Source organism: Myotis brandtii, unplaced genomic scaffold (assembly GCF_000412655.1).
Source record: "Myotis brandtii unplaced genomic scaffold, ASM41265v1 scaffold734, whole genome shotgun sequence".
Taxonomy (NCBI): domain Eukaryota; kingdom Metazoa; phylum Chordata; class Mammalia; order Chiroptera; family Vespertilionidae; genus Myotis; species Myotis brandtii.
Genome location: NW_005370913.1, coordinates 891071 through 903068, shown reverse-complemented (window position 1 = coordinate 903068; position 11998 = coordinate 891071). Strand labels below are relative to the sequence as shown.

Genomic DNA, 11998 nt, shown 5'->3' with positions numbered 1-11998 from the left:
TTCCCACTCCCACCACTACTGATTCTGGCATAATGTTGAGTGTGTAATTTACACACCAAACTCCTTTGCTGTATGTGGTATTATAATATTCTTGTCATCTGTTAGAGACAGTAACTTCTAGAAACAAATGACCATTGTTCACAGTGAATTTAGAAGCATCTATACAGCTCACTTTTGGGTTTGTTTCCTCAGGCTTTGACCATTCAGTTGCCTTGTACACACATCCATTTGATGTAGGATGGCAACTTATTACAGATTTTAAAACACCTTTGAGTTTAGGAGAATGTCTTAATCAATAAGAATCTTCTGCAAATAACTAATAAAAAAACTATGTTTCATGGAGTAAGACAGTTGTCAATATTTACTTGCCCTAGATTAGTAACTAATACCCAAAAGGAGTTGTGATTCTAGATTATGTTTGCCTCTTCCTGCAGATGGAATGTCTTAATGGATTATTGCTACACAACCCCATCAGGGAACCCAAATGATGATATTCGGTATGATCTCTTCCTTAGGTAGGTGTTTAAGTCCTGCATTGATAGCAAAAACTAAATTGTAGATAATTAAATTGGAAAATACAAGCCATTGATAAAAATTATCGGGTACTTTTATAGTTTTTAAATATAGTTTTACATTTTGAACTTTTAGTCCTTATAAAGCTGTAAGTATAAAAGTTGAGACCAGTTTTCAACAAGAAATGCTGATAAGGCTATTGTTGAATGAGAGTTGCAAGTAAGTTAGGTTCATCAAAGATGTTTTATTCATGTTTAGGATATATGGGAATATTTCACTGTCTTAGCAAAAGCAAGGCTAGGCTACTATTGTCAATAAGAGAAAAGCAGTGGGAAGGTACTATTTATTCACAGCTAGACTAACTCATCACAAGTCAAAAGGAGAGTAAAGTTAAAGTAATGCTCTAGATAATTTAGACCCCAAAATGCTTTTCTCCATCTATCAGTATTTAATATGAAAGTATAAAATAGCCTCCTACTCCTTTTTTATTAGAGTCAGTAACTTCAACTTCATTCCCCAATAGACAGTGATAGAGTGAATGTAATCTAAATTTGGGGAAAGGGGACATTGATCATAAAAACATTCAATCATCTCAGTTCCCTTTCAGCATTTTTATCTGATAGCAGAACAGACTTGAGAGTCAAGCAATGGCTTCTAATCATCCTTATAAAATTCAGTTGGCTCAGATCACTGCTGCTTATTGACACATGATGGGAGTAATATGATGAGAAACCAAAAGAATCTGTTTATTGGCTAATCAAGGTGAAGATGATATTCAGAGGTCATGGTCAAACTGATACTCATATTGTATTGCTGGAAGTGTTAATTTGGGCAATATTTTTGAGAAAATTTATCAAAAGCCTTAAAAGATTTCATGTTCTTTGGATCTATTTTTTCCAAATTGGGAAGCATATTCTAAAATATTGATAATTTCCTGGTCTATCAGTGCTATTTAAAATAGAAAACATGGGAACAAACTGGATGTTCAGCAATGAGGAAATGGCTAGGTGAATTATGGAGAACCAGTAAATTGAGAGCTCACCCAGGCACTGCAATCATGTAATTATTTATAAAATAGAAAAAAAAGGTTGGTTATATTTTACTTTTTCCCTTTCTGTCTTCTCAATGCTTCTATACTTGAAATATAGAGTTCTTAAAATTTAAATGTATTAAATAAAGAGTGAAAGAATCATATCTAATTATATATACAATTAATCTCATTTATGTTATAAATGATAGAAATGACTGTGAGGAAATACATAAAATTGTCCACAGAGATTACTAATGCATGGTGAAATTGTGGATAATTTTGTTTTGACATTTTTCTTTTGCCAAAATGTCTATAATAATCACAAATTGCCAATGTGGAATACAATTATCAGACTTCTATCTGGTATGACCATGGCTTCAGCTTAGTTCTCAATCTTTTTAGTTTTCTTGTTGGAAACTAAGAAGAGTGAAATGCATAACTAAAAGAAGTCTCCAAAATGCCATTTTCAATAAAACTCGGAGGAAAGAAAACCCATTGAAAGTCCAAAATGTGTTAGTGTTAATAAAAGCAGTTAAGATTAAAATAAAATGATGGGATGTGCTCATGAATAAACCTGAGAAACACAGGGCTGATACCCTCATGAATATAAATTTAGAAAGGCAGAGAAAATTCAACTGCGCAATTACATTATTAAAAAATATTTTCCTGTCATTGTAAAACAGGAGGATGGCCCATGAATTGGGGAAACCATTGAGGAAAGTCATTAATATTCTACATTGCCCTATGAGTCCCCAGGGTAAAAACAAAACAAAACAAACAAACAGGTCTGGGGAAATCCAACTCTTTCAGATATGAATGGTCAATAAATGAAGGCATTTCTGACAATGTTCCTATATACTACAAGAGAAATGTGAAAAATGTCAGAAAAAATTGTTAAAGATGAATTAAACTCATTAGGAAAAATATTGCCATGTACTGGTTGGGTAGCTCAATTGGTTGGAGTGTCATCCCGTACACCAAAAGGTTGTGGATTTGATCCCCAGTCCAGTTTCGTACTGGAGGCAACCAATCAATGTTTCTCACATTGATGTTTCTCTCTCTCTTTCTTTCTTTTTCTCTCAACATATCCTGGGTGATGATTAAAATCTATACTAATAAAAGGGTAATGTGCTAATTAGAACAGGAGACCTTCCAGATGTCCTATAGGACAAAGCCATGGTGGCAGGCCGAGGCAGAGGTGGTTAGGGGCGATCAGGCCAGGAGGGGAGGGCAGTTGGGGGTAAGCAGCGATCAGGCTGGCAGGGGGGCAGTTGGGAGTGAACTAGCCGGCAGGGGAGGGCAGTTGGGGGCCATGAGGCCGGCAGGGGAGGGCAGTTGGGGGTGATCAGGCCCTCAGGGGGGGAAGTTGGGGGCAAGCAGACCAGCATGCGGAGTGGTTAGTGTTCAGGCAAGCAGGCAAGTGAGCGGTTAGAAACCAGCGGTCCCGAATTGCGAGAGAGATGTCCGACTGCCGGTTTAGGCCCGATTCCACAGAGATTGGGCCTAAACCGGCAGTTGGACATCCCCAGAGTGGTCCCAGATTAGAGAGGGTGCAGGCCAGACTGAGGGACACAGTACAAATTTCGTGCACCGGGCTACCAGTAGTAATAATAATAATGATAATAATAATAAACGTTGCCATGAAACAGATAGATTTGTAATTAAACAGACTAACAATAATTTTGTTTTACAATTTAAGAAGTAATTATAGTTATGAAGATACAGTCAAAAGAACTCAGGTCAGAAAGGACAGTAAAATGTAAGGCCATGAAAATATGAAAAGAGAATTGGGAGAATTTTAGATGAAATAGAAAAAACAAATCTATTGCAAATGGAGGACATAATTAGAAGGTGTGCAAAGGAGAATAGACACAGCAGACAGCACAGTGTGGGACAGGGAAGATAAAAATAGCAAATGCAATTACAAAGAAACACATGTGAAGGAGATGATAAAAAGGTTAGAGTAGAAACAATAGAAATAAAAGATAGCAAAAGGAACTAAATTCATGTATAATATATGTAATTGGAACCCCCCAAAGAAACCAAACTAATAGAGTAAAAATATATAGCCCAAGAATACTCTCCTAAATTAAAAGAAACTTATACCAACATAGTGAAAGGGTGCATTGGATAATATTGAAGCTTTCACAAAATGGAAACTAGAGGAACTATAAAAAGACATAGTCAGAAATATAATAAAAGTGAAAGACTAATTACTCTCTCTCAGGAAACTTAGTTCTGGTGGCCAATAATTAAGTAAGGATATAGGAAATTAAGTGGCATAATAAATAAGCTATAAATTGATAGCTAGCAATTTAAAACAATATCAGAAAACAGAAAGTTCTTTTAAAAAACATAAAATAGAGAAGTACAAGGTACTCAAATCAAGAAAAAAGTGATAAAGTACAACTCCATAAAAACAACAACAAAAAACATGGAAATAAGAAAGGTATAGCCCTACCAGAAATTATATTTAATAAAATCTCTAAAATTATTCAATAAATGTGATACTATGCAAGACTAGACACATAGATGACAAAAATTTTGGAAAAGTAAGCTGAGAAATATATCCAAAATGTGGGAATTTACTATATGGTAGGCTGTGATATCACAAAGCAGTGGGATAAACAGAGATTTTTAAAATAGAGCTGGATAATGGATAACCATGAGAAAATATAGCACTAGATCTATACTTCACTCAATACACCATAATAAACTTTAAACAGATTATTAACTTAAGTATAAAAACTACACCTTTAAAAGTGGTAGAAAAATATATTAACATAGAAATATATTTAAAACTTTGGAATATGGAAAATCTGTCTTCAGCCCAAAAATTAGACACCATAAAAGAAATATTGAAAATATAACATAAAAATAAAAGTGTGTATGTGTACACACATGCAGACACACACACACACACACACACACACTGTGAGGAATGTCCAAAGCCAAACAACAAAGTAAAACAATATGGAACTTATGTAACAAACAAGGATGCCCTCTTCCAAACGTTTAAAGAACTTGTAGGAATCAGGATGGAAAGGCCAAGAATAGAAATTTGGGCAAAGGACATAAGCAGTTTTCAGATTAAGAAACACAAAGTGGCTCTAATGTATATGAAAAATGTAAATAATAATTATATGGCAATAGTTTATTCTTCCTATCAAATAGGGAACAATCCAAACATTTTTCCATAGGCTTTGTTCCTGTAGCTCTGGGGGAAAATAGGGATTTTTCTCATATATTACTGAGGAAGTATAAAAATATAACAATATTTATAGAGGGCAATGTAGCAAACTCTATCAATTAATCTCACAGATATATTGCATAGATACCCTGCACATGTTCAAAATGTTGCATTATAAGGCAACCTATTATTTACTCTGTTTGTAAAAAGCAAAATATTCAAGGATACACAATTAGGTAACTAAATAAACTCTGTCAAATGGAATACTATACAGCTGTGGATAAAGAATGAGGAGGCTCACTAAGTATTGATATGGAAAGATTTCTTATGGTACATTGCTACATTTTAAAAAAGGCAAGGTCCAAACATATAGATTGTGCTATAGCTTGTGCAAGAAGGAAGGAACAATAAGGATATGTTGCTTGTGCTTCTCTTTGTACGTTCCCTGGGAGGACGCAAGGCAAGTGGGATCACCTCTGGCAGGTTTGTACCTGGATGTGACTGGTATGGACAGGGTCAAAGATGGGAGGAGACTTTTCACTATATATAGTTATATTTTTTGAATTGTTACCAGGTGAAATTACCTCTAAAATGTGACAGTAATGTCATAATCAGGAACTGATCTATTTATGTTCTATGATCAAAGTCATTCTTATCATATCTGTTGAGCTAGCTTATTCTCTTATTAAATGTCTCTAGCATGGCATAATTTTGTTAGCTCTTAATGTAGTGGGGTACTTTTAAGACTGCAGAGATTTATTTACAAGTCCGAGTGGGCTGGTGATTTCCAATAATATCCTGTTTTCACATTTCCTAAAATGCAGCTGTGACAAAGATCCACAGACCACGGTCATTGAAAACGGTAGAAGCCAGCAGGGCCGGTTCTCCTTTGAAGTGTTCCGATTTGTGAAACACAAGAATCAGAAAATGTCCACCGTCTTCCTGCACTGCGTTACCAAGCTCTGCAGAGCTGATGACTGCCCCTTCCTTATGCCAGTATGTTTCTGAGCAACTTTAGTCTAAATTGTCAAATTGATCTAAGCTGAAAGGTTATCAAGTGCTCACTGATTTCTATAGTGAGAGTGGCTGTGCATCAGGTCAAACTGTTTGTGATAGGATTTATTCGTTCATCCAGTGGAGATCTATTGAACGCCAACTTTATGCCAAGCATTGTACTGGGAATAGAGATGCATGAATTCTGAATTCAGTGAGCTTATCCTTTAGGAGCAGGAAATAGTGATGAAATGAAACAAGAGAAAAATGTTATGGCACAAGGCAGACGTAGATATGGGCTGTGGTAAGAGGCAGTGCCCATCATTGTGAGAGAGATGAAGCAGAAGATATTGGGAGGGTTGGTGGAAGAGATGAACCTTGAACTGTGCCAGAAGATGGATGAACCCAAAAGGAAAAAAAAATCAAGACTGCGAGAGACCCTCCATGCCAAAGAATGGTCAGAGTCACAGACACTTAAACAGAATAGCCAGGGAACCTCCAGTACTACTGTAAGGCTGTGGAGCAGAGTGGAAGATGATGGAAAACCTGAGGAGCGGGCAGGACTGGCACTAGAAAGGGAGATTGGGGCCAGCTGGCCTAGTAATCCCTTGGATTAAAAATGAAAAGCTATAAAAGGTGTGACTCTGAAGTGCTTAAAGCCATCACATAAAATATAGATCCATTTACTAGGGAATAAAAAAAATTATATTGCTGACAGACCTTCTTAGGGTCACGTCAATATTAACCTGAGAAAAATACAGGCACATTTTATAATATGAAATGACTTTAGTATGTTTACATTTATGTTCAAATTCATGAATTTCTTTATCGTTATAGACTGGTTTAGTCCTAACTAGCTATATCAGATAGGGTTAAATGGAGAGTCCACATTACCTGGGCTCTGTGCTGACCAACATTTCAGGGAAAGATTTATTAAAGGCTTGAGAGAAATAAAAGAGGAAAAGTTTGATAAACACAGCTCTTTTTTTCAGGGGAGCCACTGAGCTGTGTAAATTAATGAGGCAATGCACTGCTATAACGGGAGGAAATAAGGAATGTGGCCACGCCAGGAGAAGAAACACTGTAGCAGTTATATGTAAAGTAATTAAATAAATGCACAGAAGTAAATGAATAAAATTAAGCATGTGGTATCTCTTCTAAAAGAATCTGCTTTCCAAATGGCCATAAAGAAACAATTTTGTGCCAGTGTGGAATTTCATTTGTTTTCATTAACTCCTCAGAGTTGCAGCCACAGAGAAAGGAGAGATGCAGGGAGGAGGACCACTTGGAGCCCCCAGAGCACTTCTGGAAATGCCATCCTCTCTGCGGGGCCCATCATTACGCGGAGCGGTAAGAGTGCCCCTCCTTTTGTGTGTAGTAATAGTCGGTTACAAAATGGCTTGTTAGTTGGCTTCTAAGGAGAACACAAAGTGGTTCCTAAAGAGCGCTAATTAACTGTAAGACAAGATAAACTGCTCAACAACTTTAATTTCACAGTAGTTTCCTGTTTACTCAACTTACATAAAGGGCAGGATTGTCTTTATCACATTTCCCTTTACACACACACACACACACACACACACACACACACACACAGAAAGTATACCATCCTGGACAGTTTCACTTGCCCTTCCCAATTCACTCTACTTTCCCCGCCCTGCCCTCTGCCCCTGAAGACTGGCCTATAGGCAGCCTTGCCATCCAGTTTCTGGTTGGGCTTGGCCAATAGGTGGCGCTGTCAGAGAATGGGAGTGAAGTCCACCCAGCTCCTGCCAGACAACTCTCTCCACAGAGCTGGTCTCAGAGCTGGTCCCTCCCCTTCACCCATTGCCCGATTAACTTTACTTTCTCTTGTGAATTCCCTACATTTTTATTAATAGTCCTACTAAACTCTCCTTAAATTGCCCAGTTTGAGTACCCTTTCTTTTCTCCCAGGACTCTGAATGTTACATTACCCCGTCTAATGTACTCTTTCATACTCATGAATCTATTAATACATCAGCATGAAACCAGAGACATCCAGAATAAAACAGACATGCAGTGTAAACAAAACAAATTAAATTTTAATTAAAAAAACCTGGGTAGTTCCATCTTTTGTCCTAACAAGCTTTGTGACTTGGGAATTTTATTTCAGTTCTGTGGGCAAATGTTCCTTCATTTTTTAAATAAAGTTTTTTTAAATAAAAGTAGCCTTAAAGATTCTTTCTAAATCTATAGTTCTAAATTTGTCTTAAAAAGCAGAATTCTGATTTGGGTTATATTTTTTCTCTATTTTATATTAGCCATAAGTCTATTGCTGTATTTCAATTAGATTATCTTTACCTTTTCTTCCATCCCACAGTGAAAATTTTTTTTGCCTGAAGTAGGTAATTAAGCAAAAAGTGGTTTGGGCTTGAAAAATCCACACGATTGCTTTATTCATTCCCCTGTGTTTGTATTGACATAGCATTAAAAAAAAAGCTAATAGGCCTTTTAAATAATGCATACATTTATTAAATATAAAATTTCAGACTTAGTCCACACTCCTGAGGGTTGGTATGTGTTTTGAATGGTTTGAAAAGAACTAGTTGGTGGTTTATAAAAGGCCCAAATCTTATCTCTATTTAGCTGTCTGAAATAACACCTATAATCACACTGCATGGAAACTCAGCTCTTGTTGCCAATGATTAGGAATGCTTTGGGGTTGGTACAATAAAAATATTTTTATTTCTATAGAGTGTGTCTAGTGTCAGTTTGCTGTAAGAAAAGAACCTTGAAAGTTGAGTAGATGGCTTTTCCTCTTATTAACCTCTTTGCCTTCCCTTTTACTGGAACCAAATTGAATTTATTTATTTTTTTAATTTAAATATTACACATTTCAAATAATTTGCTAGTGTAAGATAATTTTCAAAAAGACCAAAATCTCTATAGATCACCAAGTAGAAGTTTCTAAATAGCTAACCAGCGATTCAGGTTTGCAGGTTTAGTCATCCAAAATATCTATGTTAAAAACTCAACGAAGGAATGCCTTTAATCACAACACCACTGATGCCATGCTGGTTTTCTTCCTTTCTAAGTTCAACGTGCTTTTACCTCATGGGTGATATTTATTCCCAACACACTGAGGTTGTCTCTTAGTCACCTTGAGCTCTCCACTGGCAAAGCTCCCAAAGGATTATGTTAAAACATTACAGATCCGCTTCCCTCCTCTCTCACTCTCCGTGGATTTATTTTTCATAAGTTAGATAAATGGCAATAGGATGTTTCTTATTTTTTGGTGATCATGGTGGTCTCACTGTGTAGAGGACCATATATAACAATGTTTCCTAAATAATGTAATTAGTTACTAAATAATATTTTAAATTCCACGTAAACCAAGAATTCAGGAAATCAAGCTGTATCTATCCTCAGGCAAATCCAATATAAACTTAATGTCCTGCTTAATGACCAAGGCAACCTTCCTTCCTTAGTTTCACTCTATTTTTACCGTAGGTCAGCTAGAATTTATCTCTCCAGATCCTATGGCCGATTTTATAGAGAGAAGTCCAATTTCAGGCTTGATTTGCTCTGGTCAAACCTCTCTGATACTTGCAAGTTTTGCTTTTGCTTTTTTTACTCATTGAACCACTCCTTTCCCCTAGACATTTGGCTTAGGTCAAGTTTAATAAGATGATAAACCTCAGAACTTTTTTGTTTTGTTTTTGTGTTTTAATGAGATCAAATCCTTTCTGGTTATTTTTACCCAACCTTGTTAAATCATTTTGTTAGTTGATTTAGGAAAATATTTACATCCTCAAAATTCAAATACCCACAAAATTCCTAAAGTGTTATTCTTTTAAGTTCCCAAATACTAAAACTATTTGGTAGGAAAATGCTTATCATGTGGTACAATTCTGGAAATTTAAACGTATCATCACTGAAAAACAATAGTGACAAATAGTTTATTTACATAAATTCCAATGGAGAAGTCCAAGACAAACTCTTGTTCAACTACTCTCACTGAGTATTTTGGGTAGTTAATAATTCACCTAAGTGAATTTATTTAGCCCCTATAAGGGATAGGCACTCTGGTAGGAATTTGGAATATAATAGAGAACAGGCCACCGTCTTTGCTCTCAGTGACCTCAGAGTTCAAAGGTAGAGATAGACTATGAACAAACATAACAGGGTGGAAAGTAAGAAGTTTGAAGGCTCTGAACTTGAAATATGTGGTTCATTTTACTACATAGGTAATTGAAAAATTTTTAAAAAATAACTTGTGCCCAGTTGGTGTAGCTCAGTGGACTGAGCATCGTCCCATGGACCAAGAGGTCCCAGATTCAATTCCCAGTCAGGGCACATGTCCAGGTTGCAGACTAGATCCCCAGTAGAGGGTGTGCAGCAGGCAGCTGATTGATGTGCCTTTCTTATCGATGTTTCTACCTCTCTCTCTCCTTCTCTCTTCCTCTCTGAAATCAATAAAAATATGTTAAAAAATAGCTTGCTCTAAGAAAGAAAACTATTCATTTTGCATATATCTTTGTACGAATGTTCTTTTTTCCCCATTTATTTCAACTACTTATATGAAAGAAAAGCGGAGAATGATAATTTATCTGCCACTTGTGGCTTTGGAACAGCTGTGGCATTGCTGTGACCACTTTTCTTCTATTGGTCCTCAGCTAACGTTGTGTTTTTGAAGAACCCATCAAGTTTAGTATTCTAATATGATCTAATTCCAGAAGGTATATTTTGGCATATATGTCTATGTTAAGAACAAGAGGACATGAAAACAAACAAACAAACAAAAAACAGGAGTGTGGCCCTAGCCTGTTTTGCTCAGTGGATAGAGCACCAGCCCGGAGACTGAGGGTGGTCTGGGCGTGTGGGGGAGGCAACTAATTGATGTGTCTCTCTCACGTCATGTTTCTCTCTCTCTGTCTCTCCCCTTCTCTTCCACTCTCTCTAACAATCAATGGAAAAATATCCTTGGGTGAGGATTAACAAAAATATAGAAAAATAATTTTAAAAAAATACACAGGAGTGTGTGGTGACAAAAATTTTCTAGAAAATGAATACCTCCCCTTTCTGGGCTCAATGGTGCTTTGATTTCTTTTTTTAAAAAATTGCAATGATACTAATATTGCTGGGCATCAGAAACAGCAACCAGATCAAATTATTTTCTCTACATTTATCCACTATCAAATACAATTCCATACACTGTTCAAGTATTACATGCTTTGATTTCAGCCATCTGCCAAACATAGGATGCTTCCGGTTTCAGAGTCCTAGAACCTGGAGCTGGTATGGCTCATGTGGCCTTGTGTTCCAGAGTTATTTTGTTCACAGCCAAGTCTCCGTGGGTGACACCTGGGTGTAGGGCGCTGCTATAGGGTTAAGCCTTGGACTGACCTGTTGGCAAAGCCACAAACAAATCCCAGCTTAGAGGGCACAGTCCTCTTAGCATAATTAGGCTTGACCTTATGACACTCCCTAGATCTTATCTGGGAAGCTAATGGGCTGTGGGAGGTGCAGCAAGTGCTGCCAAAACAAGTGAAACTCACAAGAACATTGTAACTATGGTGACCACTACCTTGTTTACCTCTGGCTATAAAATAAAGGCTCAGCTTGCCTCTGGATCTCTCTCTGTGGCCTCAGCCAGGCACAGGAAGATCCACCTAGACCCAGCTTATTCTCTTTGTCTGTCATTTCTTCATCCTTCACCACCCTCACTCAGGCTTGTGAACCCTTGGCTGAGCTGGCTCGGCACACTGAGATATTGTTCTTATAGAAATGTTGGAGATAGTGTGGGAGAGGAGAGGATATTCTGACTTTTCTTATTAACCTCAGGATGCAGAAAGTAGTTGGGGTACTTTTCCCTAATTTGGGACATAACAGGAGAAAGGAGCTTTCTATTTTTTTAAAGAAACATGTTTTAGAGCCAACGAGTTTGATTTTTAAACAAAGAATAACTGTTAGAAAAAATTTTAGAGTGTTATATATTCTCCTCCATGTTCCAGGGAGGCAGTTTGCCTTAAGAAAGAGTCCATGGACCCTTTGGGTGAATTGATCACAGTTCCTTCATCCCATCTCTTTCCATGAAAAGAAAGTGTCTATAAAATGGTGTTGCTTGGAGGCTAGGATTTTCCTAAGGGTGCCTTATAAGGAAAATTGGAGCTGTTTTTCTTTTTGTCCTATAGCAATGCACCGCGCCATTCTAAAGATTCCCGAGAACGTGTGCTCCATTAATTTTGGGCATTGCTCCTCAGGGATCAGACAGAGGAACCATTATTTCTGCCAAGACTCACATGTCTGAA

The 11998-nt window shown here is 37.0% G+C and overlaps 1 protein-coding gene across 1 annotated transcript in view; it reads left to right on the top strand.

Moving 5' to 3' along the window:
• Positions 1-11998, top strand: part of ZPLD1 (zona pellucida-like domain containing 1) — a 42690-nt gene that overhangs the window by 28630 nt on the left and 2062 nt on the right. Inside the window, exons 6-8 of the mRNA XM_014530361.1 lie at positions 435-515; positions 5558-5729; positions 6968-7076. Coding sequence (XP_014385847.1) covers positions 435-515; positions 5558-5729; positions 6968-7076 — 362 coding nt within the window. The remainder of the gene's footprint in view (positions 1-434; positions 516-5557; positions 5730-6967; positions 7077-11998) is intronic.